The sequence below is a fragment of the Lethenteron reissneri genome, chromosome 35 (genome assembly GCF_015708825.2).
Source record: "Lethenteron reissneri isolate LAM-NWPU_2019-01 chromosome 35, ASM1570882v1, whole genome shotgun sequence".
NCBI classification, from domain to species: Eukaryota; Metazoa; Chordata; class Hyperoartia; order Petromyzontiformes; family Petromyzontidae; genus Lethenteron; species Lethenteron reissneri.
Window position 1 is genome coordinate 4,854,359 of NC_083813.1, and position 27,832 is coordinate 4,882,190.

Genomic DNA, 27,832 nt, shown 5'->3' on the forward strand with positions numbered 1-27,832 from the left:
TATCTGGTAAAGGGGCAGTTGCCCCTTTGTGTTGGTATCAATAAATGTGTTGCCTCCAAAGAGTACGTCTGCGACTCAGTTGAATCCACTACACTAGGATGATGGTGAATTTGGCATCGGAGAGAGAGCATTTATGTTTACAGCCAGCAGGGAGTCTGGAATGGACATGGAGGAACTTAAAATTAAATTGACTTAATTTTCATACCCCAACCCCGGCATGTCATCCTCCGCAAAACAAACACGGGTTACACTTCAACATTGCCAGAGGACAACATTAATTGTAATAAAAAAACTAGACATTTATCATCAGTAACTTAGTTCATGAAATATGAGAATCAAGCCTGATTCTAACACACTCAAATCGTCAAGAGAAAATATTTAAATGGTTGTTGCCACTCTTAAAATAATAATAACTAGCGCTGTGATGGACGGCGCTTTAAAACAGGGCGAAGTAAATCTAAGCTTTTAAAAAAACTGTAAGCCATGAAGAAAAGAAGATTTTACTGCTACTCTGCCCTCTACTTGCCAGCACGTAGCGCAGCTCCACGATTGCCATATTGTCAGCATTCTAATGCAAGTGTTGATACCTTTTCCCCCTAGCCTGGCATGCAGGAGGCTATGAGTTCAATCCCGGACCCTGACGGTGCATGTCCATTCGCATGTTCTTTCTCCCCATGATTGCATGGATTTTTCTCCGGGTCCTCCGGGTTTACCCTTCACATAAAAACAACATGTGTTTAGATTATTTGTATTTGACTACTATAAATGTCCACATATCATATAAGCCACTTTGATTACCTAGCTCTCGTTTGGCCAGGCTGCCTCTGAAAAGTAACTAATAGCTCTGTGGGATTTACTTGGTAACTAAAAGTTTAGTTTAAGTGACAAAGTAGAGTATTGTTGTGGTGGCTGTTGAGCACGTGTGGGAAAAATCGATAGAAGTGTCGGAAGTTGACACCACGTATGTGGAGCTATTGTGCGCGTGCAAACCCAATTATAGATGTTTAAGAGGTTTGTCGTAAATAGTTTTAACTGACTTGCGGCCGAGAGGGCTAGATTATACACCGTGATAAAAGTACATCAGAGATAAATGTTGTAAACATTTGACGATTATATGCATTACGTTCACTATATGTGATGTAGCAAGGCTGTTGAAACGTTTATTTTAAATACATATATTTGATGTAATTTTAAAATAATATACTAACCTATTGTGTACACATCTGTTTATAATTGTATGCATCATCCAGGTGAACACTACAATAAGATGCACCGGAATGTAAAGATGCACCTGCCCAAACTTATACAGTCGTTATAACAAATTTGGTCTCACACACACACATCGGATTATACGACGCATCCCAAACTATTTATAATACAGTCCGTCACAGGCCTATAGGGGCGCCGCGGTGGCGAGATGTCGACGACCTCGCCTGGTATGTAGGAGGTCGTGGTTTCGACCCCGACGCCTGCTGCTGTATAATTGATCCTCATGGCGGTAACCCGGGGTAACCAAATAATACAGAAATGGCCAAGGCAATTAAATATTTTATTTCCGGGACATTTTTTTTCCAGGGGTGTTACTTAACTCCGCGACTGGGGTACCAATCAATCCGAAATCAGTGCTACTCCGCGATGTGGAAACGCCAAACATCAGCATAAAAAAATCCGTCATCGAAAATGAATAGTTTGAATAGTGCATCGTGTACAACTCGTCGAGATGAGTCGATTGCCGCATCGCCGACCATCAGCAGACTAAACATGACTGCATCACGGACATTGAACTATGGAACCCCAGGATACCGCCATATGGTAAAATTGTCGTTCGAGTATCCCTTCTCTGCCCGTGGTCGCGTGAATTTCTATCCGGGTCCTCTGGTGGCTCACCACACATTTAGAGTCAACACCACGCAGTTTTAAGAGCATGTGGCTGCTTGTACATGTGTCCACTTGATAAGCCACTTCGCTGGGCTAGCATTTGCGATAGCCTGGTCGCTTCTGAAACACATTCCTGCGGAGGGAGCTGGTAGGAACGTTGGGTTGCTCGGTCAATTGCCAGGGTCAACGGCGGCGTGGTGTATTCCGCAAATATGCCCGACTGTGAGGGCGGGCACAAGCCGGCGTGAGTAGGTTAAACGTTGAGTTTTATAAGGACACCAGCCGCACCCTCCCCACCCAGCCCCACCCCTCCCACCCAGCCCCACCCCTCCCACCCAGCCCCACCCCTCCCACCCAGCCCCACCCCTCCCACCCAGCCCCACCCCTCCCACCCAGCCCCTCCCCACCCAGCCCCTCTCCACCCCTCCCACCCAGCCCCTCTCCACCCCTCCCACCCAGCCCCTCCCCACCCAGCCCCACCCTCTCCTCCCCACCCAGCCCCTCCCTGCACGACGGACACAATAATCCCCTGTGGGCTGGTGTAACCAGGAGGTGCCTACTAGTAAAAAAAAAAGCTACATAGCTAAGTGGGACCTTACCTGGTAAGAACAAAGTGCGTCCTATAATCGTGAGAACCTCGGTCGGGGAATCGCATTAAGAGCAAAATTTAAACGCCACAAACTCGCGCGAAATTAGCCCGGGAAGAGCGAATTGAAATCCCCACTCCGCATTAGCGGTCGTCGGCGGCGGCTCCGTCACGGGGTCGTCACCGCGGGCCTCGCCCCGGCCGCTCCCATTGGCTGAGCCGACGGCGGCGCGTCATCTCGCAGCGCCTCGTCCAATCAGCGCGGCCCGTCCCGCCGGGCCACCACGACCGCGACCAATCGCCGCTTAAACGCGTGGGAATTGTAATCACGGGCGTTTGATACGCGGGACGGCGATATTTCAATTATATTTAAAAGTATAACAACACAGCCGCGGTAGACGCTACGTTAGCGACGGCTACGTGAAGGGCTGTGCGCGATAAGCCTCACCGAGGTTGTCGTGCGCGAGCTGCAGCCGCTTGCGGACCCAGTCCTCCGTGGCCGTGAGCGCCATCGCGTTCAAACTGAACGGCGCCATGGCAACTGCGCATGCGCAGAGCGCGATCCGTGTCCATGGTAACGAGTTGGGGGGGGGGTGAAGGGAGGTGGGGAAGAAGTTGGGGGGAGGTGGAGAGGAAGGTGGGGGGAGGTGGGGTCGGTGGGGGGGTAGGTGGGGGGGGAGAAGTTGTGGGGGGTCATTATCTCCCGTCACGATTGGCTAGGCTCGGCACGTGTTCTCTCTGAGTCATAACGTTTTATTTAGACTGGAAGAATCCGATGAGCTACGAATCATCATTTTCACAGATGTTACAACAATAAACGATACAAAAACCGATAGGAGTGCAACGTATTGGAAAGCTAAGCAAGTCACACAATACAAAAAAATAGTATTTAAGTACAAATTGCATAAGCACATCAATCACCTGCCGATTTTAAAACACCGAATGCAATCATGGACAAAGCAGCAAAACAAAACCGGTCCCAGACCACACCAATAAAAACACACAGTCCCTCCATGAAATTACACATTTCAAATGAACAATCCATATCAATTGTGGGTTTTTTTTCCCGAGGTGGTGTTGTTAGCCCCACGCCCAACCCTCAACCCCCAACCTGGAGGACCAGGGCTTGTCCATTTCGGCTGTCCTCTGCCCTTTGACCAGTGGGGCATGGTTGGACCTGCTTGGGAGTCTGAGGCTCCTGTCGGCTTTGCTCTTTGGGTCATGCAGGCACACGAGCATTTCTGCCACGACAAGGCGGCAACCCATGAAAGTAATAAGTAAAACTACCGATCCAAGGTTAAGGATCAACGCTAATCTTCCGCTTTAGAATACAATTTTGAAGGAAGATTTAAACGAACAAATGAAACGCAACCACGTGCATTGTTAAATGCGGTGCCTACAGAGAAAGGGGCCCAAATAGAAGGGAACAGGGGCTAAAGTGGAAGGGTCAGGGCCTAAAGAGGATGGGGTGGGTAGGGTTGCGGGATGACCCCAATTCCGCATGTAGCATTTACGTGCTTCAACCATAAACTTAGCTGCTGACTCAAACTAAAAATAGGTGCAGCAGGCAGAAGACATAAACGGTCACGCAAACTCTGGTCATCCTCGAAGCGGATTATGGCTAGCCATCGAACAAAGACGGTCACTGGCATTGTGCGCTTTCAGATGCGCTTCTGTGGCCGTCTGGAACGCTCTTCCGATATTTGGAAGCCAATGGAGCTATGCATTTTTAAAACCTAGATTGGAAACTCACTTCTTTAGAGTTTGCGTGATGGTTTATGCTCCTTGACTAGATCAGCAGGGTATTGTGGTTCATTTGTGACAAGCACTTTGTGTGTAACGATTGCGACCTTATAATGATCAATGACAGAAGATGTTCTGAGACCTCGTTCCACCAAGAGATGGGGCGATGGAATCAGCTGGCCAGTCTACAAGCGATCCGGAAAGTATTCCGTGAAAAATTAAGCTGTGTGCAGACCTTTTTTAATCAGCTGTTGGATGAAGGACTCCCTGCACCGTGCGAATTTGACCATACATCACGACAGACACCAGTCATCGTTGGTTCAGATATCACTCTCTTCTGGTGTTAGCCGTGTTGGGGAATCAGTCTGTGGTAGCCGGGTTCATAATGCGCAATCCTCTGTGCAATCGCCAATTATGAGTACTCGTCACATAATGAAACAATGTATATGGAATTTTACCAAGTAAGGCACCCACTGAGCTATATAGCTCTTTTTAGGAAGCAACATGGCCACAAATGATAGCTCAACTTAGTGGCTTCTCATGTGGAAATGTATTGCAGCCAAATACTCTAATAGCATGTTTCTAAATGTGGAGGGAAAAACCGGAGGACCTGGAGAAAAATGCACGCGACCACGGGGAGAACATGCAAACTCCAAATATACAGGCGTCAGGGTTGGGATCTAACCTACGACCTCCTGCATACCAAGCGATGGAATTCAGTAATTAGCATTACATCCCAAGCAGGATCCCACAAAAAGACTCGAAACTCATTTCATGTTACTTTCCAAAAATATATACTGTATTTAAATTACCATTCATATCTCACCCATCACACCACATACAGTATATCTCTGGCTGTGACTAGTGGAGCAGGTCCCGAACTGTTACAGCCACACGTCGGTTCTCTGTCGCCCCCTCGGTGTGGAACTCGATCCTTTTGCGCATCCGCAACATCAAATGCATTCTTACTTGCAAGAAACATCTAAAGGCCGGTCTGTGTTTGGTCAGGTTTCCGAGCAGTCCTGAGCTTGTCTCCGCGTCTCTGAGTTATTGACTTATCTGAAAAATATGGCGCATTATAAATATCATTATTGTTTTATTATTATGACGTGAATATTCGTTCAAATGGTGATACAAGCAACCACATTTGGTACGTGTTATCACTTCGGGTCACTTGATGATGAAAAGTGATCCACCTAACAATGTAAGACGGCCACTAAAATCAAAGAGTACCACGGCCAAAAATAGGCGGCTAATGGTTTTTTTTCTTAAGTGAGCCTCGGTCAGGGGTCGGCAACCAAAATAACAAGAGCCATTTCTTTAGAATTCAGTAAAAACAAAAAAAACTCAATATTTCAAGAGCTGCAATTCATGTGGTGAATACGATACGGTGGTCCTTAATAAATAACGTCACGAAGCAGTCCTTTAAAGAGCCGCATGTGGCTCAAAAGCCACAGGTCGCCGACCCCTGTCCTAGGAGACAATACGTGCCGAATTTGGCGCTTTTATCACCATTTGAACGGCGACTCGTGTTGTCTGCTCCACTATTACGGTACGCGAGTTTTGAGTTAACCCTGTTGTACTATGGCATATTGCACGAGGGTGAACTTTTGGCGTGGACTATTTTCACAATAATTTTGTGTTTATGTATGTTGAACTTCTTTCGCACCATACGTAGCCAACTGTTCTAATCGGAGGTGAATTTTAAGTAAAATGCAAATGACAAAGGTATTGATGTGTTGTGCAAATATAGGTAAATTCAGCAGTATAACTTGTTTGAGCTCAAACTCCGAGTGCAGTTATATTGCCATCATTCTCAACTCACTGTGCCCCATAAAATGAGCGCCACCTGTTAACGCTCAATTACTTGGCGGAAAAGTCAACAGAATGATGTGCCACTGGGATCGGCGTTAACAGCATGTTGCAGAGCTTCACAGTTCGATTTCGGCACGTGTGATTTAAACGCACAATGCCACGCTGCCACGAATATGAAAAGTACAACGCGGTATCATCAAAGGTGCACCCAGCTGGGTAGATCTTTCAGAAATTTGAAATTGTAACTAATTATTTCTGATTGCATTAGAGAGAAAACAATATTGCAATGTATATGTAATCGAATTTTGTTTAAAAAAAAAAGTGTGACTACTACAGAGGAAACAAACGTGCCCTCTCCTTAAATGATGTTTGGCTGGCGACTGCCCTAAGTGGAGAGCACCTATTCTGAACTATGTGCTTTTTATCACTGCATCCAGTATAGCATTTGCATGTACAGTACTATATTATGTGCCTATACACGCTATACAAATGAGTTGATTGCTCTGTACCCTAAAATTATTTGAATAATTTTCGGTCAACCGGCGAATAAAGGCCTCACGCCATACTTCATTGCGACGGGTCAAATTCAGAGCGCAGTGTGCAACCACTGCACTGCTGCTCCACACACTGCTCTATGTACATTACAGAGTATATGCTATACACTGTGTACTGTACATAATATAGGTTTTTTTATATCGCGTAAATATAAGGGTTTTGACGTAAATAAAACGTGCCAAGTAGTTACTAGTTAAGCACACCAGTGTGTTGGAGAGATTAAACCCACAACATTTACAATTCGAGTACGACATTTCGCCGGTAATTACAACCAGCATCATCAGGCAACAGCCAGAAATAACGACGCATTTACGCGATCTGTAGAGTCGTAAATAGCATCTCTACGGCGTATAACAACCACAACTGGTAAATAAGTGTGCACGTACCTCTCGATGGGGCCGAAGGAGATGTAGCGGGGAAGCAGGCCCTACAGAGCAGGGTCCCGTCCCAGAGAGAGAAAGGGGACGTGCTAACAAGGGGACCCAGAGGACATGTCACGCTGGCTCCAGTTCCGTCGCGAGAGAACGAGGAAAGGGCGTGGCCGTAGGCGGAGCGAGGCCACGCTCGAGAGAATAAGAGGGACGGAGGCGAAGCAATCGTGGTTGTCTGGCGGGAAGAGCTTACCGTGCGGCGTTGCTTCGGGAGTCTTGGAGTGTCAGTCGTCGAGGACTCAGTTTACATAGAGATCCCTTTGGGGGTCTAGAATATCCCCGAGTATTGTTAGCCCGTAGCCCTGTTCAGTTGTTAATAAATCGTGGTGCCTCCAGACTTCTGTGTGTGTACTCGTGAGATACACACTACATCTGGTGCCAAAAGTGAAAATACTTTATAGCTAGGTGATAGCATAGGCTTAAAATGTACACGAGAAGAAGGCAACCTATCAGGGCTTCTTCGGAGGAAGAGAACGAAGAGGGGGTGATCCCCCAGACAGCCCTGGGAGAGGCGGCCCCGGAGATGGACCGCGAGGGGTTTGGGCCTGTGGAGCAGCGTCAGAAACGCGACCTCACCACGCCACCAGCAGCGGGGAGAGACAAACGGGCACGTGGCCAGTGCTTGGCCGACCTACTGTCCGCTGCGGCAGTACTCGTCGCAGAGATGGACCTGGACGAGCCGGCTGAACGAGTGGGAGGACCGGAGCCGCTGGGCGAAGACTCTGCTGTTACGTCCCGCGCGTGGGAAACGCGGGAAGCGCGGGAAACGCAGCCCGCGCAAACGGTCGCCATTTCACGCCATCGCGAGCGTCCCGCCAAAAATGCAAATGGAGGGGCGTGCTCTGAAGAGGCGCCTTCCCTTTGTAAAGGAATTCGTCGTGGCAAGCGGAGATTGGGTGGCCTTCAGCCGCCGCTTCACTGCTACTTGCGAACTGGTGGGATGGACGAAGAGGGAAGCGCTGCGTGCGCTCCCAATGGTGTTAGATGACGCCGCCTTGGGAGCATTCTACTCCATTCCAGCCGAGGATCGAGTGACATTGGCGCAAGCTCTTCAACAGATGGCGGGGGTTTTAGACCCGCCATCTAACATGTGCCATAAGTTTGCTGCGCGGAGACGAGAGGAAGCCGAGACGCCCCTTGTCTTCCACAGCACGCTTATCTCGCTGGCCCAGGCGGCGTACCCAAAAATGGACAAGGACGGCCTTGACGCATTGGTCTTGGATCGCATGCTGGGGCTGGCCCAGGAGCTGGACGTTGTGCTGCCTGCCTGCCTGCCTCCGACGACGACGACTTTAACCGTCTCGTGTGGGAGACGGTTAAAATTCCGCCTGGAGCGCAAATGCTGGTGCCCTTGCGCCTCAGGGGGCAACTTGATGGGGATGCCATCAAGGGAGTTGTTCTTCTAACTCCATCCAACAAAGTGAGCCGTGGCCTTACGTTGGTAGAAGCCCAAACTATCATCAGAAATGACCAGCAGCCTTTCATTCAAATGTAAAACGCTGGTCTTGGGCCCACTGCCATACAGGTGGGCACGGTCCTAGCTCACGCATCGCCAGCAGATGGCGATGTGATAATGACGGACCCCGTCAAGATGGTCACAGCTGCGGAGCGGGGTGAGAGTTGCGACGACGCGTGCGTGGACGCACTCTGTGCCAAAAGCCCCGACTTGTCGGAGGTGCAGAGATCCGCATTGCATGCGCTCATTAAGGAATTTTCAGACATCTTCAACAAATCCAAATACGACATTGGCCGCACGTCGTTGGTACACCATCAAATCGACATAGGCAATGCGGCCCCCATTCATCAGAACCCGTACAGGCTGAGCCCGACTGAGAAGGAGCATGTTCGTCATGCAGTTGGGGAGATGCTAGCCACGGATATTATCACCCCTTCCAACAGTCTGTGGGGGGCTCCAATTCTCTTTGTCAAAAAGCAGGATGGCACCTTGAGGTTTTGTACGGATTTCTAAAAGTTAAACAAGGTATCTGTTGCCGACGCGTACCCACTTCCGCGGATGGATGATTCCCTGGATGCCTTGTCAGGGGCGCGGTTTTTTTCTACCCTTGACTTGCTTTCTGGCTTTTTGCAGTTGCCCTTAGATGGTAGTTCCAAGCCTAAAATGGCATTTTGAACTCCCCAGGGCTTGTTTGCGTGTAATCACCTTCCCATGGGACTCCATTCCAGCCTAGCCACAATCCAACGGCTTATGGAATTTATTTTGGCAGGGCTCCAGTGGGACTCGTGCATAATCTATCTCGATGACGTTATCGTCTTTGCACGTACATTCGATGAGCACCTACAACGGTTGCGAGCCGTTTTTCTCAAAATGCGGGCAGCTAATTTAAAATTCAAGCCGCAAACATACAGTTTTCTGCAGAGGTCAGTCCGATATCTGGGCCACATTCTGAGAGAATCCGGAATAGCGACAGACCCTGACAAAACGGCGTGTGTGCGTACATGGCCGACCCCCAAGACGGTGGGTGAAGTGCGAAGTTTTGTCGGGTTTGCCTCCTATTACCGTCGATTTGTGCCCGGCCTTGTGACTATCACAAAACCCCTGCATGTTCTTACTGCCAAAGGCCAGAAAATTTGTTGGGGGACGGAGGAGGAGGTGGCGTTTGTCGCACTGCGGGAGGGTTTGGTCAAAGCACCTCCTCTCCGCTATCCTGACTTCTCCCGACCTATTCTCCTCGACACGGATGCCAGCGACACAGGGATTGGTGCCGGGCTGTCCCTGGTGGTTGACGGGGTTGAAAAGGTCGTGGCTTATGGGAGTCGTTTGTTATCCCCTGCGGAACAGCGGTATTGCGTAACGCGGTGAGAATTGTTGGCCATCGTCTATTTTATCCAAGTGTATCATCTGTACCTCTATGGGAGGGCATTTGAGATGCGGTTGGATCACACGGCCCTTCAGTACGCGCTGCGGGTTGAACAACCATCCGGGCAGCTCTCGCGGTGGCTAGAGGTCCTTCAGGACTATACTTTTAAAGTATCGTACAGAAAGGGCGTTCGTCATGGAAACCCGGACGCTCTCTCGAGACTGCACCTCGAGACTCATGTGCATGCCTCATGGGTGCGGGAAGCTGCAAAACCCCTGCTGGGGAGTTGCCTCAGGCTATGGCGGCGTCTGCGGACGTTCGGCCTCCAGATATGGTCCAGATGCGTGATAGAACACTCAGCCTCACGCATGATGAATGGGGGTGACTCCAGATGGAGGTCGCCTCCCTGCTCAAACTGCGGCGCCGTGTCGGTAAGGCAGAAGGTCAGGGTAACAGACGAGGAGTATCACCAGCAATCCTTGACGGGGGCTTGCTGATGAGATGGGACGAGGAATCCCATCGATACGCCATTGTGGTGCCATTCGTTATGCGGGGGAAGATGAGACGTGCGAAACACGAGCGGTTAATGCACCTTGGTGTCCAGAAAACATTGGCTACTCTAAAAATTCACTTTTTCTGGCCGGGCATGGCGTTTCCCGGGTGAACGAACTCGTCGCGGGTGATGTTCTCGGTCTGTTCCCCACCATTCCGCGGGGGAATAAATATTTATTGGTGGGGGTGGAGTATTCATCGCGTTGGCCAATGGCCTGACCGCTAGCAAACCAGTCAGCTGAAACCATCACAGACGCATTCCTTCATGGCTATGTATTGGATAAAGACGCCCCTGAACGTCTCTTGATGGACCAGGGCAAAAAAAATTCGTCCAAGCTGTTGAAAGAGATTTGCGAGCAATTGGGTACCAAAAAGGTACGCACATCGCCTTATCACCCCCAGACAGACGGTATGGTGGAGAGGTTACACAGAACCCTGACTTCGATGTTGTGCCAACTTGTCAATGAAGCCCAGTCAGACTAGGACTTACAAGTTCCGGTCGTGCTCGCCGCATATAGTTCCACCCCGCACGCTTCTACCGGGTTTTCCCCGTTCTTTTTAATGTATGGAAGGGAGTGTGACCCACCAATTGATGTGCAGTTCAAGCGACTGGAAAATTGTACGAAGATTTCGAACCCCATGCGTCTTACCCTACAGCGATTGGCAGAAGCTATGGAGGCGTCTCGGGGCAACTTGGCCTTGCGGCAGGCGGCCAATGAACGCCTCGTCAGGCCCTGCCAGTCCACGACTCTATGGACGCTAGGGGACAAGGCATGGCTCCACTGCCCCCATGTCCCGATGGGTACCTCCCCGAAATTACACAAACCATGGCAGGGCCCGGTCGAAGTGGTGGAGGTGAGGAGTCCGCAGTGCGTGCAGATTCAGTGTGGTCGCCGCTGCTGGTTTGTGTACCCGTCGTGGCCATTAGTCTTTCATCTCCACTTCCCGAGGGCCGGGTGTCTGGTCAGTCCGATGAGCTGGGGCGCGTGTCGGCTGATGTCCTTCCTCAGGACAGTTATATTGTTCCGCCCACAGGGTCCAAGCTACTAACGCCCCAAACATCACCAGTAGTGCCGGCCCGGGGTGGACGGGGGAGTCCGGAGCCGCCATTGCCCGACCCCCCACTGCTTGGTGGTTTTTCGCCTCGGGAAGTCCCGTGCTCATCGAGTCATCTTCCGGCTGTTCCGGGAACCTCCAGGGGACTCGCACACTCCTCGCTTGACGGCCTGGCATCAAGGACTCGGGCAAAGACTGCTGGATTTAAATGACCATCCTCCGGCGTCAAAGTGCACCTACACCCTTGGTTCGCGGGCGCCGCTCGAGCCAGATGGGTCAATGGTTGACCCGGCCCATCTTGTGCTCGTGTGCCCTGTTACATATGCGGAGTGTAGTTGTGGGCTGTTCGGGGGGTGGGTCGGCCATTTAAATAGTTGCGTTAAAAGTTGGAAGCCCACACATTGCGTGGGTTATATGTTGGTCAGCCAAGACGGCTGAGTTTCATAAAGTGTGTGTGTGGGGGGGGGGGTGATGTAGAGACGTAAATAGCATCTCTACGGCGTATAAGCCGACTATAACCACAACTGGTAAATAAGTGTGCACATACCTCTCGATGGGGCCGATGGAGACGTGGCGGGGAAGCAGGCCCTACAGAGCAGGGTCCATTCCCAGAGAGAGAGAGAGGGGGCGTGCTGACACGGAGTAGTGAAGGGGGCCCGGAAACGGGGGCCCGGAGGACATGTGACGCTGGCTCCGGTTCCGTCGCGAGAGACCGAGGAAAGGGCGTGGCCGGAGGTGGAGCGAGGCCACGCTCGAGAGAATAAGAGGGACGGAGGCGGAGCGATTGTGGTTGTCTGGCGGGAAGAGTTTAACGTGCGGCGTTGCTTCGGGGGTCTTGGAGCGTCGGTCGTCGAGGACTCAGTTTACATAGAGATCCCTTTGGGGGTCTAGAATAACCCCGAGTATTGTTAGCCCGTAGCCCTGTTCAGTTGTTAATAAATTGTGGTGCCTCCAAACTTATGTGTGTGCCTCGTGAGATACACACTACAGATCTAACCCCAAAAAAATCCCTCTATGGATATTGGTAGCGAAAGCATACTGGTTACACTGTTTATTTATAAATGTGTCGTAACCCTCCACCACCCGACACGGCCAATCAGTAAAAATGTGTCACGTTGACAAAGACAAATAGTTCACTGCTTTAGCCCACCGGTGTGTTGAAGCAACAACATTTACAATTTGAGTACTTCAACACACCGGTGGGCTAAAGCAGTGAACTATTTGTCTTTGTCAACGTGACACATTTTTACTGATTGGCCGTGTCGGGTGGTGGAGGGTTACGACACATTTATAAATAAACGCGATCTAAACCCAAAAATCGTTGATTATGAATAACATTGGTCGCGAAAGCCTACGTGTTAAACTGGTTACACTGTGTACTGTATATACGATATATTAATTTTACGAGTAGATAGCCCGTTGCTCTGCAAACAAAAAATAAGAGACGGCTGTAATTTTCATCTCTTATCACAATACTGTACCCGGGTGATCTACCTTTGAACGTAATAAAATGCCAAGACAATATGTATTGTGACTGTTTTTTCATAGGCCTTTCAATACCATTCTGGCGAGAGAATTATATTAATAGGTGCACACATTGAAAAGTTAGAGTACATTTAAGTGAATCACGTCAGTCTGTATTCGTTGCTCCTACCTCTTCGGTGTCACTCAATCATGTCTTCCGAGCTTCTTCCGCTGTTTCAATTCAATGCAATAATTTTAGTTTTACATGGGAAATCCTTTTATAGCCAGTTACCCAGCTAGTTTATGTGGCAACATTCCACAGCAGCTACGAACAATGGAGCCTTTGTTGTGGTGGAGAGGAGCCCAGCCAGCAGCCAGCCAGGGAACTCTAGGCAGATATTAATTTTATACGAATAGGATGTACTGCATTGCATTGCAGAGCTGTATTTTTGACAATCATCATTAATGCAGCATATGCACTACAATATGGGATAATGCATAGTGTACATTTGTATCATTCTTAATACGTTTATGCATTCATTCAGCATTGATAGATTTACACGTTTGTGTATCATATTCAGCATATAATAGGGACTGTATACAATACAGTACATCAATTACTAATTGCAATTGAAAGAGCACACGACTGCATATCATCGTGTAGCGTTTAATAGTGTTTTTGTTGTTGGGACAATTAGAGGTTAGGGACAATTTGGGGCATTTAGGGGACAATTGGGGGACGATTAAATGCCACGTGCACCAACCACGTTGTGGCTATCGCACCAATCGATGGGGTCACAGGTGACAAGTGACCAATTGGCAGGATCGATGTGCACGGAAATACAAATTGAACGGGGCCCGTCGAATGCATATATCCATGCGTACATGTTGACAAGACAAGACCGGCATTAGTGAATCTTACGGTGGGACCCCGGGGTCCCGAATAAATGGAAGTCAAAATCGTAATGAATTGAAAACATTTTGGCGACTCCGTCACACCGCAGACATAAACGCCGCGACCCGCCTGGCGCGGATCATTCTGTTGTCGTGTCGTCGAAGCGCAGCGGCGGGGACGAATGCGCACAAGAGCTGAACAAGCGAATACTGCACTCCATGCTCGGGTATGGGCAAGATCATAAGTCCTACCCAAAGCTGCTCAAACTGCCTACACGACTTCAGTCCTTTATTTGTCATCACGGGATGCATAATACAGTGAAACTGCTCTCTTATCTTCATTATTATTTGTGACCTGCCAATGTCTGCAGCCAGGATAAATTGATGACAATCCTATTACCTGCTGATATTTAACAGATGAGATGCGTTGCAAAGTGACTTCCTCCTTATTGATAATACTTCTCTTCTCCGTATGCATCTGTGCAGATAGTTTGTTTGCGGTAAAGCCATAGTCCCGACATACCGCTCGTATCAATGCGGATAAGAGGAGCGGCGACCCACTACTCTGTAGAGTAACATTGGTATAAGCGCTTGTTACAATATGAACAGAGCATTAAAAACGCGTACTATTTTGTGTACTGTTTACAACGTGTTCACAAATCCACACTGAGAAACACGATCATTGACAGAGGGGTGTAAATATTTTTTTTCGACAGGGTATTTAAATATAGGTACTGGAGGTAAGTAGTTTTCAGTTTTGAAGGCATAGTTTAACAAGACACTGGCCACCATCCTTCAAACCCATTGGTGAAAAAGAGCAAAGTTTTTGTTTACATTATTTACTACCATAATGAGCCAAGAATGTCTGTGTGTCCCGCGCGTGACGTCACTCCACGTCGACCAGCCCCCCTCATTAATAATCATGAATAGTTTCGATTTAAAGCTTTCGTGACTGCAGGGATTCATCTTCTTGGTTCTTTCGGTAAAGTCACGTAGAAGGGAAGTAATAAAATAATAAAAATAAAACATAATAAAATAATTCTCATGACGTTTCGGCCACAACGCAAGCAGCCGTCCTCAGGTGAAAACCAGTTCCGTCGAGGCGACAGAGTCTGAATGAAACAGCACACGAGCTTGGAGCATATATATAAGCTGGGCGCATTGACAAAGGAATTTGCGTATCAAGAGGAATTTAGCATATTCATGGGAAATGCAGGAATGTGATTAGTACTGCATATGCATGTGCATTATGCAGGATTAACAGCATCAAAGGGAGCTACAGTTGCTGCTGCTGCTGCAGTTGCTGCTGCTGCTGCAGTTGCTGCTGCTGCTGCAGTTGCTGCTGCTGCTGCAGTTGCTGCTACTGCTGCTGTAGTTGCTGCTGCTGCTGCAGTTGCTGCTGCTGCTGCAGTTGCTGCCTTATCCATTTTTAATATAACACTATGTATTATTCTACCCACCTTAATGTGTATCACACTGCTATATATTTACTATACAATTACGACACCATACATTACTCTGCACACTGCACCATGCCAGTGAGTGGAACGCGGTCTGAAAGTCACCGTAAACGTGAACTCAATCAGTTAAGATCCGAAATGGTTTATTACGTCCTTCCAATGATTGCTAAGCCAGAATCCATCTTCTCGGTTAAAATTGTCTCTGTGTTTGTATATGTGGATCGCCTCATGAACGAATCTCTCATGATAGCCAGATGGCTTGCAGAGAACCTCTGTCTTGGAGAAGTCAATGTCATGTGAGCCCACTGAGTTGTAACAGTGATCTGCCACGGCTGAGGTGTTTGTCCTACCGTGTTTCAGGTCTGCTTTATGTTCACGGTGATGGTCTTGAAAGGCTTTCAAGACCATCACCTTACCCTACATTGCTGGGGTCACAAAAAAGATCTCCAAAATCCTGATTAAACAAGATCCAGGTCCGATTCAACACAGTACATAAAATCCGTGATCTGGTACCGTCTGTAAAAGATGTGGTTCCAGACATACAGTACCCTGGCGTCTACAAACTAAGTTGCCTCTGTGGTAGCAGTTACATTGGGGAAACCAAACGACATGTCTCGGACCGCATCCGTGAACATAAAGCAGACCTGAAACACGGTAGGACAAACACCTCAGCCGTGGCAGATCACTGTTACAACTCAGTGGGCTCACATGACATTGACTTCTCCAAGACAGAGGTTCTCTGCAAGCCATCTGGCTATCATGAGGCGATCCACATATACAAACACAGAGACAATTTTAACCGAGAAGATGGATTCTGGCTTAGCAATCATTGGAAGGACGTAATAAACCATTTCGGATCTTAACTGATTGTGTTCACGTTTACGGTGACTTTCAGACTGCGTTCCACTCACTGGCATGGTGCAGTGTGCAGAGTAATGTATGGTGTCGTAATTGTATAGTAAATATATAGCAGTGTGATACACATTAAGGTGGGTAGAATAATACATAGTGCTATATTAAAAATGGATAAGGCAGCAACTGCAGCAGCAGCAGCAACTGCAGCAGGAGCAGCAACTGCAGCAGCAGCAGCAACTGCAGCAGCAGCAGCAACTGTATCTCCCTTTGATGCTGTTAATCCTGCATAATGCACATGCATATGCAGTACTAATCACATTCCTGCTTTCCCATGAATATGCTAAATTCATCTTGATATGCAAATTCCTTTGTCAATGCGCCCAGCTTATATATATGCTCCAAGCTCGTGTGCTGTTTCATTCAGACTCTGTCGCCTCGACGGACCTGATTTTCACCTGAGGACGGCTGCTTGCGTTGTGGCCGAAACGTCGTGAGAATTATTTTATTATGTTTTATTTTTATTATTTTATTACTTCCCTTCTACGTGACTTTACCGAAAGAACCAAGAAGAAGAATCATGAATAGGTTACGTCCTCCACATGGACCCGCCCCTCATTAATAATCATGAGCGGGTGACGTCACTCCGCATGGAAAACCCCCCTCATTAATAATCATGAGCAGGTGATGTAATTCCACGTCGACCAGCCCCCCTCATTAATAATCATGAACAGGCTACGTCCTCCACATGGACCCGCCCCTCATGAATAATTATGAGCGGGTGACGTCCCTCCGCATGGAACCCCCCCCCTTCATTAATAATCATGAACATGTGACGTCATCCAAATGTACTCCCCCCCTCCATTCATAATTAGTAGCGGGTGACGTCACTCCACATGGGGGGGGGGGCGAGGCGCCTCCTCCCCCCTCCTCGGCGTCAACTCACAACCCTCACTACACAGGCAGAAGAATCCTCACGTCACACGATCTCCGTCACGCTGTTGAGACATCAAAGTAAAAAGGACGTCATGGTGAACAAGGGATTATAACCTTAAAATGAAATAGGTCTGTGTCACCGCGCCCTTACGAATTGCACACGAATTGATGCAATGAATATATCAACGTTTTTCGCTTGCAAGTTTCATATTTACTGCAATATGCCCGTCCTTGGACGGGCAAACAAGCTCTTAATGTAATGTTTATGCGAGAGCCGGGGGCTTATGGGACCCTGGGGTCCCGCCATAAGGTTAATTTATTGAATCACCCAGACGAACGAATGCACTCATCGCCTGCTGGGTGTAAAAGCAGAGATTTATCACCTACCCCAGTGCGTGTGTGCGTAATCACTACTATGCTATCATTATCCCGTCGCTGGCTTGCAGGGAAAAACCGGTTCGGACAAAGAAAGGGTTGGTTAACCCGCAGTGGACAGCGATCTGCAGCCTGACGCCTGCGCTGCCTGACGCCTGCGCTATGTGTGTGTGGTGTGTTGTGTGAGGATTGAACATCATCTGTTTTGGGGTTTACTGCAGACGTTTGCTTGGTGGGGGCATGAGTGACGAGGTTTAACAGAGGGAGACACAAAGCCGCATCTATTGCAACACATTGCCTCCCCGAAGGATCTGCGCAGCATGTAACGGGGCCGTGTGGCTCTGCGACACGGTATGCGTTTAAATAGGTGACATCCACACACGTGTACACACACACACACACGTGTGTGCGTACAGTACTGCACGTGGACACATACAGTAAGACGACGTTCACACACGGGAACGCGCATTCGGAGGCAGCGCAGTGTACAGAAACAAGGACTGCACGTACAAATGCAGAACACACACACGCGCACCGCATCGATTAGTGAATTGCATTAGAACGATAGATTCGGCAACGTTGAATGTATCTACGCTCGTACGTACATAAATACACGTACAATCAGTTCAGGTGGAATACAGCACGCATGGCCGTGCGTAACACGATCATCGAACGAGAGAGACGAGGAGCCGTGATGTTATCGAATACACCGAACGACAGATCATCCGTTCAGCTGCGTAGACTTATTGGCAAGTACTGTTAACACACGTACGTAACCTACACATAAAATAACACGCATACTGCTTTCTATACGTACACACGTACCCTTGTGTCGATACATAGACGCATAAACGCACACACATAAACAGCGCACACCACACACATACCGACCGGCGTCCAGCTCTCTGCTAAGCGGTGAGCACAATGAATGGAGGTCGGCGTTTAGGCGTATCGGCACTTCTTATGAGCGTGGCCACTGTGAGCCTCATCGTCATCATCACCACCTCGTCTCCCGGGTCAGCGATCGGCGACGACGACCGCCGCGAAGGGGGAGACGTGGCCGCGACAGGGGCCGGTGGAGCAGAAGGGTCTCCGGGCACACGCCAGGGCCCCTTCGCTCCTACGCCGTGCCCGACCACATGGAGTCCTCAAAGTGTCTCCCCGTCGCACCGCAAGGGCTTCACGGTGGTCTCCCTTCACTGGGACCACGTTCAGGAGCCGTACGTCATCGCTGTGTGGATACTCGTGGCCAGCCTGGCAAAAATTGGTGGGTTTAAAAAATAAAAGGTATAAAAAAAAAGCTGTTGTGTGTCGTTGTAGACGATGTGTGATGATGATGACGATGAAAGATTTGTTGGGTTGATTTGTGTTCAGCTCATGGGTTTGTATTTTTCAACAACTTAATTCCCAGTGCATCAAGTAACTTTATTTAACCAGGGCATGTGTGTCGTTTGAAATGTATTTATTCAAAAGGGGGCATTGGCAAGGTGACAGCCAAGATATATCTGCAATCGATTGACGGAAAATTGTAGCAAGGATGAAATATTAAAAGGTTGAATGTAAGGGTAAAAAGTAGCAACTAAATGAATGCTGTGCTGTACAGTGTATGGTTTGTCGGTGCTGTGCCAATGGTTGTGTTTTATATTCGATATTAGTGGCTGCTCTATGTATTGCAGAACACTGGCAAGTGGCACAATGATTTTGGCTGATCGTCACTCAAATATAACGTGACGTTCCAAATGCGCAGGGATTGTATGACCTTGATAAAGACAGCGGAATTGAAATGTGACTTTTACTTAAGCAAATTTACGGATATGCAAATATTGTAAATTCTCCTCATGTTAAACAACTTAAATACTTTCCGTACAGTAATTGCACGTTCAAAGATCCCGGTTATTGGCCTTTAACTTTACCATGACGCACGTGTGGATAGGTCATCACTTGACACGATTGTGCAATCATATTATATAGTACCTGCATAGAGGTGGTATTCAATGATTTGCTTGCTTTAATGCCCCACACTCTGCAGTTTCAGCACCACGGACAGCAACACACACACACACACAATCTCAATGTATTAAACTCCGCATGGTAACATTTGCTTTCGGGTTATATCCCTCCAACAGATATATTTTGGAAAACTCAACTCAATCATGGGAAGTGACATAGCGGATATTCCTCAAGAAGGACGTTTTCAATCAATCCATGCATATTACCTGCTGTGACATATATATTGGAAACGTGGGCACTGGCAGAGTGAACACAAGCTAAAAAGTGCGCAAAATGGGCAGGGAGAGATACATGCTTGATAGTACACTGAGAGATAGAAATAGGAATACAGATATCAGGGAAAGGACACAAATCAGAGGCATCATATTGACTATTACGACCAGTGGAGCTGGGCAGTTGAATGGACGAGCATGCCTGAGAGTATGACTGCTGTCGAGATGGAGCACTGAAGTCAGCTCGTGTAAGAGCTCCGTGGATTATTCTACCGTGAGACCATTTGCAGGATGGTAATGGCTTGTGGAGGCCTTCATCCAGCAGTGCAAAGAGAATGGCTTGTTATAGCAATTGCAAGAATGGTCTTCATGTACAATATATGTATGTAATTAACTTTTAAACCACCTTGGCATTCGCAGGTTTGTGTCATCTGATACGAGAGCATCTCGGACCATGGTTAAAATGAAAGCATTTAACGTCGCAACAAATGCATGCATGCAATTGGCTGACGAACAGCAATCTTCACATGTGTCATTTACAAAGGTAGAATAGCTGGTCCTAATTTAAACATGTTAGTGCCCAAGGATAATAATGATAATAATAAACAATGCCATGGCTAATTAGTTGAACCCAGTTTGAAAGCACAACGCGTATTAATAAAACATATGCCGTTGTGGCCACGTGATAATAAAATATTAAACATGCTATTTGTGTCTCAGAGGAAGGCAAGGTTGGGGGACGTTACAGGAAATCCAGTCTCCCATGGCACTTAATTTAGTTGTTATGGTGACTGCTGAGATCGTGTGTGTGGCATCATACTGGGGTTTTGTATTTGAAACAAGAAATCTAAAACGAAAAACTCACTACATGCTGTAACTGAAATGCAGAGTGCATCTGAACTAGATTATCAATGGCGTTGTTTGTGCCAAGGTTTTTTTTTACCAACTTGCATCACTCAATTACTATAATTAACAATGCGAAGATATCCACTTTTTTGCCAGATGAAGGCCAGCAGAAAGACAGTACAATATTACTTTTGCATGGTGGATTTGTACAGATAAGTGGTTACACCATTGTTGCCTCATTTAACATTCTATATTTGGGCAATGACATTTACATTTCATTACCCAATCTTGCAAAGCAATAATTAAATTAATGACGTTTGCGTTCAATCATCTGAGTGCCGCTGAGACAAAAGTATATTGGTAATGGGAATTTCTCAAGCTCTTCGCTGCAGATGTTGCAGCACACAGCACGTCATGGTTAGGTAACACCACACAAAAGGCAAAGCACAGAAACCTATTTTTGTTGCTTGTGGGTTGGAAATGCCACTGGTCATCGTAAGCAATCTATATACCAGCGCTAACAAGTTCTACAAATTCTCACAAGCAATGCTCTTGAACTTGCCAATGCTGTGGTCACAGCTTCAAGGTACATTCGTTTCCCCTTTTCCAATTGGGGTGTTTTGGTCATCGTAGTTCAAATTGCTATCTCTGAAAACCTAACAATAAATTGGCTATGCTATCGTGAAATGTATTGCTGTAAACTTTGATAAATGAGAAAGAGAAACACGTTATTGAGTAAAGGCTTGTCTAAATTGGTTTGTTAATGTGATAGTTTGTACCTGGATTTTTTTTTGGCTCAGTCGGAAAGAACCTGGTGTCTTACATTGAGACCTACTCATCATAATGAAAGTTGTAAGCTTAAGTCAGAACACTAAATTTGAAAGATTTCTGAGTACATTTTCTAAAGGTGTTTGCACTTATGCTAATTACAATATCGAGTGGATGTGTGACATACATATATAATGAAGTCGTGCAGCAAATGACCTGTGATTTTAAAATATATGAACGGAATTTTTTTGATTATAAGTACAATCAGTATCATCATCAGCGGCCGTGATCAATCAACTGCTGGATGAAGGCCTCCCAAAACCATTGCCATATCTCACGATTCTGCAATGTAAGTGAGTAAAGCTCAGTTTTATATAGCACCATTCACACAAGGGCTCACATCAATTTACAACAATATCCCAATAAAAAAACCCCTTAACATTGAAACGAATAGGCAAGCAACCCTACACAAACGGATACGCGTGAGATAATAAATGTGCTTTTGGACGAGGCCTTGAAAACCTCGACTGATGGAGCGTCCCTAACGGTTTGGGGGCAAGGCATTTCACGAACGAGGCGCCTGACTACTGAAAGCTCTGTCTCCCATTCGATGCAATCACCCAACATCTGCACACGAGCTGATACTATTGCTCCATTTCAGGTGGGCCCTGGGCCGTCACTCCGTCGTTAAGTCTTGACTACCAACCGTCAACTACCAACCGACTACCGACCGTCATCCCTCGCAGTGACGTGCACTGCCCAAGCCCATTTACCCCTCTTAACGGTCAAACGCATGTGTTCTGTAATCCATGCGGTATTCTTACCGTCTCTCAATGTAATTGCAAATATGCATCTCTTCGTGCTACCTGGCACACTTTTTCGTTTTGATTTAATGTTCTTTGTTAATGACGTTATATCTGATAATAATCTTTCCATATACTTGGTGCTTAAATGCCTCAGTAACTCAAACAGTGCATTATATAACATCTCATTCTTGATTTGAAGCTTTCGTGACTGCAGGAATTCATACTTTTTGGTTCTTTCGGTGAAGTCACGGAGGTATAAAAATAATAGATCATGACGTTTTGATCGTAACACAAGCAATCGTCATCAGGTGGGACAACCACAGCAATAAAAAACTGCTGAAGTAGGCGAGAGATCTGCCGTGGCGCTGCGTTGCACGACTATCCGAGTAGCTAACCTCGCATTCAATAAACTTTCAGAGCCAGGGTGAACATCCGACTCCAACGTATTTAATGAATATGTAGTGAGTCCAACTGAGTCGCAGATGTTTTTCTTTAGAGGCAACACATTTATTTGTAACATCAACACGTAACACAAAGGGGTAACTGCCCCTTCACCAGATACAGCCTAGGGTGGTGGGCACCCAGCTAACTACCTTATACGGAGGAGTTACAGCTACGAAGGGTCTGACCCTCACTCGGGTCCCGGCCACGTGTTGATGCCTGTTAGAGCTTCCAGCTTGTAGGACGTAGAGCTTCGAGCTTGTGGAATGCAGCAACCCCAGTCCCTCTCAGGGACCCACCTTATATCCCCCTCGGATCGGGGCCCCTCTGACCTTGGCCCCGCCCACCTTCTTGAGCGTTCTAGCTCCCTCTCGATTCCTCTTGAGAGCTCTCCCCGGACACGTGATCACCCCCTAGCCCTCCCACCTGCGGGCCTCTCTGACGGACACTCCGGATCACGTGTCTACGGGGTCAACCAGAGTGCCATGGCCCGGGGCAACCCTGCCCCTGGGCTGACACTCTCCCACTCCCTCTGGTGGGAGTTCGCACTACACGCTATGCGTGGTGCCCGTGCTATTCCAGTGCTCACCAAGCCCCGCTCGGGCTGGTACCACACCTGCCCACGGGTTGTACGCGATGACAGTGCATCGCACACCACAGCCCTCTCAGGCCGGTACCATACAGTGACATCCCCGATGTCACTACAAATAGAACAAGATGAACCTGATGGAAAAACACAGCACAAAATACAGCATCTGTTAATACTTGCAATATCATTACAATGAATGAACACTGCAGCATCATAACATCGTCTTAGATAACATGAATCTCAATAATAGGTCCTGGACGGACCAGGCACCAACATTAGCACTGAATAGCTATACAAAAAGAGAATAAGCTTGTGTGTTAAATAAGGTCACTTTGTGTAATCACCATACTGCTGCCCAAACGTACAGCGCTGCACATAACACTGAACTGTAGATGAGATACTTCTTGATCCTTGCTCTCAAGAACCCATTAAAGTTACATGGGCACAAGTCTGGCTTGACTTATCCAACTACAAATACCATTCACAATAATGCAAGTGGCAGGCTTCGTTGTTTACTAGGCCTCATATTTATCGTAACAATTTAACAGCATTGTAAAGGCATTTACAGCATTATAACGGCAATCCTAACATTATAAAAGCATTCCCAGTTTCATAAGAATATAAACGAACTTACAGACAATTATTTTTAAAGTCCCACAATGAACAGATGCATTTTGTACTCTTTGTAATGGCTGACACCCTTGCCGTGCCTCGTGGCTTCGAGACCCTTAAATCGTAACTTCCTGGTCACGTGACCAAACTCAAAACCATCATATCAGGAAGTTCCTGTGTAAACACACCCCCATATCTGCCGTGGGGCAGAACAATAGTTGACTTCTTCAAAATTGATTACTAGAACGTCCTCTTTATCTGAGAAGTGGTCTTATTCCTGGGATTTTTTTTCATTTGCTATGAAGATCTGCATAACATTCCTCCACAAACCGTGAGATAAAAAATACACAGTAGAAGTATTTTTTTTGTATTTTAAAGTCAATTAATACATGAATCCTAATAAATACAACCAGGCATTATAGAAAAAAAAACTATTCCTAGTCGTTGCAACATTTCATATAAATTTTACTTTCTTGACACAATCAGCTGTTATGCAAACCAATCTATATATATAAAATCGTTCATGTCTGTCTGTCTGTGTGTGTGTGTGTGTATTTCGGCCCATACGCACTTTCATTGGACGGCGGTTGCCCCTGGCAACGGCTAGCCACGCCTTCGCCGCTTTCATTGGACCTGGCAACGGCTAGCGACGCCTTCGCCAAGGGCTGCAGTTTCATTGGACGGCGGTTGCTTCTGCCAACGGCTAGCCACGCCTTCGCCACTTTCATAAGCTCCGTATTTAATTAAATAATAGCCATTACACAGTATTGTTGGAGCGCTGAGGGGGGGGGGAAGGAACGCCACCCGTACCCTGCCTCTTCCAAGCCGACAATTTTAGGCGAGGCCGCAGGCTTTGCACGCTACTAGGCCTCGACACCCACCACGCCACTCTGAGGTAAATTCATCAAAGTTTTTCCTACTCTTCACTACACCCCCACCACAATGTGTGCTATTAATATTACTTTTAAACCCAACGCGCCAACAATCGATTACTTTAATGTTCACTGTACAAATACTCATTAAGCTGGGTGAGCGTACTGCCAGTCTATCATGTACACTGTAGCCTGCTTATTAAGCTCGGTGAGCGTACTGCCACTCTATCATGTACACTCTAGCCTGCTTATGAAGCTGACTGCGTGTACTGGCAGTCTATAATGTGGACTGTAGCCTGGTTATTATAATCGATTATTTATATGTTCTTTGTACAAACAGTCATTAAGCTGCTTGAGCGACCCCAGTTCGATTCCAACTCACGCCCACCACCGCTGACGATTATTTGAAACGGACCTGGCCCTCCCCTAGGTCCACTCAGCCTCAAACGCGTAACTGCTGTCGTGTGTGAACATCGTCACTGGGGAGACAAAGGCGGCGGGGCATCGTGGATCCAAGTCCCGGGCGAAGCCGGGTCATGTGTATGTGTGTTTGTGTTTATGTGTATGTCTGTGTGTCTCTATGTATGTGTGTATGTATGTGTAGGTATGTGTTTGTGTGTATGTGTGTGTGTATGTATGTGGGTTTTTTTTATGTCTTTATGTGTATGTCTGCGTGTCTCTATGTATGTGTGTATGTACGTGTGTGCATGTGTTTGTGTGTATGTATGTGTGTGTCTATGTATGTGTGTGTATGTGTTTTTGTGTATGTATGTGTGTGTATGTATGTGTGTTATGTGTCTGTCTGTGTCTGCATGTATGTGTGTGTGTATTGTGTATGTGTTTGTGTGCATGTATGTGTGTGTTTGTGTGTATGTGTATGTCTGTGTGTATGTATGTGTGTGTATGTGTGTGTATGTGTTTGTGTGTATGTGTGTGTATGTGTTTGTATGTGTTTGTGTGTTTACGCTCGCATTACACAAATGTGTTGCTGGTCTAAGGCGTTCCTCGCACAGCATTGCCGCTTTATTTTTTCAGTCGTTTACTGCCTTACGCACCCTGAAAGTCGTGTGTGTCTGCAGCAAGCGCGTGTATGTGTACCTATGGACGCGCGCGCGTGTGTTGTGTAGGGGGAACGGTAGTGTAGTGCTTAGCGTGCTGTCTGTGTCTGTGTGTGTGTGTCTGTCTGTGTGTGTCTGCGTGTGTCTGTGTGTGTGTCTGTGTGTGTGCGTGTGTGGTGTGTGGGGAGCGGTAGTGTAGTGCTTAGCGTGCTGTCTGTGTGTCTGTGTGTGTGTCTGTCTGTCTGTGTCTGTCTGTGTGTGTCTGCGTGTGTCTGTGTGTGTGTCTGTGCGTGTGTGGTGTGTGAGGAGCGGTGGGTGTAGTGCTTAACGCTACGCTGCGCTACCAACCCGGCGAACCGAGTTCGATTCCCGCTCACGGCCACCACCGGTGACGATTATTTGAACCTCCCCTAGGTCCACTCAGCCTCAAACGAGTAACTGGTGTGGCGTATTAACATCGGCACTTGGGAGACAAAGGCGGCCGGGCGTGGTAGATCCAAGTCCCGGGCGAAGCCGGGTCATGTGTATGTGTTTATGTGTATGTCTGTGTGTCTGTATGCATGTGTGTATGTATGTGTTTGTGTGTATGTCTGTGTGTGTATGTATGTGGGTTTTTTTGTATGTGTTTATGTCTATGTCTGTGTGTCTGTATGTGTGTATGTACGTGTGTGTATGTGTGTGTGTATGTATGTGTGTATGTGTGTGTGTATGTATGTGTGTATGTGTTTCTGTGTATGTATGTGTGTGTATGTATGTGTGTTATGTGTGTCTCTGTGTGTCTGCATGTATGTCTGTGTGTATTGTGTATGTGTTTGTGTGTATGTATGTGTGTGTTTGTGTGTATGTGTATGTCTGTGTGTATGTATGTGTGTGTATGTGTGTGTGTGTGTTTGTGTGTATGTGTGTGTGTATGTGTTTGTATGTCTTTGTGTGTTTACGCTCGCATTACACAAATGTGTTGCAGGTCTAAGGCGTTCCTCGCGCAGCATTGCCGCTTTATTATTGCAGTCGTTTACTGCCGTGCGCACCCTGAAAGTCGTGTGTGTCTGCAGCAAGCGCGTGTATGTGTACCTATGGACGCGCGCGCGTGTGTTGTGTAGGGGGAACGGTAGTGTAGTGCTTAGCGTGCTGTCTGTGTCTGTGTGTGTGTGTCTGTGTGTGTGTCTGTGTGTGTGCGTGTGTGGTGTGTGGGGAGCGATAGTGTAGTGCTTAGCGTGCTGTCTGTGTGTCTGTGTGTGTGTGTGTCTGTCTGTGTCTGTCTGTGTGTGTCTGCGTGTGTCTGTGTGTGTGTCTGTGTGTGTGTCTGTGCGTGTGTGGTGTCTGAGGAGCGGTGGGTGTAGTGCTTAACGCTACGCTGCGCTACCAACCCGGCGAACCGAGTTCGATTCCCGCTCACGGCCACCACCGGTGACGATTATTTGAACCTCCCCTAGGTCGACTCAGCCTCAAACGAGTAACTGGTGTTGCGTATTAACATCGGCACTGGGGAGACAAAGGCGGCCGGGCGTGGTGGATCCAAGTCCCGGGCGAAGCCGGGTCATGTGTATGTGTGTATGTGTTTATGTGTATGTCTGTGTGTCTGTATGCATGTGTGTATGTATGTGTGTGCATGTGTTTGTGTGTATGTATGTGTGTGTGTATGTATGTGGGTTTTTTTGTATGTGTTTATGTGTATGTCTGCGTGCCTGTATGTATGTGTGTATGTACGTCTGTGGATGTGTATGTGTGTGTCTATGTATGTGTGTGTATGTGTTTCTGTGTTTGTATGTGTGTGTATGTATGTGTGTTATGTGTCTGTCTGTGTGTCTGCATGTATGTGTGTGTGTATTGTGTATGTGTTCGTGTGTGTTTGTGTGTTTACGCTCGCATTACACAAATGTGTAATGCGGGTCTAAGGCGTTCCTTACACAGCATTGCCGCTTTATTATTTCAGTCGTTTACTGCCGTACGCACCCTGAAAGTCGTGTGTGTCTGCAGCAAGCGCGTGTATGTGTACCTATGGACGCGCGCGCGTGTGTTGTGTAGGGGGAACGGTAGTGTAGTGCTTAGCGTGCTGCCTGTGTCTGTGTGTGTGTCTGTGTGTGTGTCTGTGTGTGTGTCTGTGTGTGTGCGTGTGTGGTGTGTGAGGAGCGGTGGGTGTAGTGCTTAACGCTACGCTGCGCTACCAACACGGCAAACCCAGTTCGATTCCCGCTCACGGCC

General features: G+C 47.5%; 2 protein-coding genes across 2 annotated transcripts in view; one reads left to right on the forward strand and one right to left on the reverse strand.

Annotated features, from left to right (window-relative positions):
* Positions 1-5,204, reverse strand: part of LOC133350839 (centrosomal protein of 72 kDa-like) — a 30,394-nt gene extending 25,190 nt beyond the window's left edge. Inside the window, exons 1-2 of the mRNA XM_061565612.1 lie at positions 5,177-5,204; positions 2,913-3,005 (exon numbers count right to left, since the gene is read on the reverse strand). Coding sequence (XP_061421596.1) covers positions 2,913-3,005; positions 5,177-5,189 — 106 coding nt within the window. The 5' untranslated portion in view covers positions 5,190-5,204. The remainder of the gene's footprint in view (positions 1-2,912; positions 3,006-5,176) is intronic.
* A 12,139-nt stretch (positions 5,205-17,343) lies between these two features.
* Positions 17,344-27,832, forward strand: part of LOC133350838 (sodium/hydrogen exchanger 3-like) — a 142,196-nt gene continuing 131,707 nt past the window's right edge. Inside the window, 1 exon segment of the mRNA XM_061565611.1 lies at positions 17,344-18,683. Coding sequence (XP_061421595.1) covers positions 18,341-18,683 — 343 coding nt within the window. The 5' untranslated portion in view covers positions 17,344-18,340.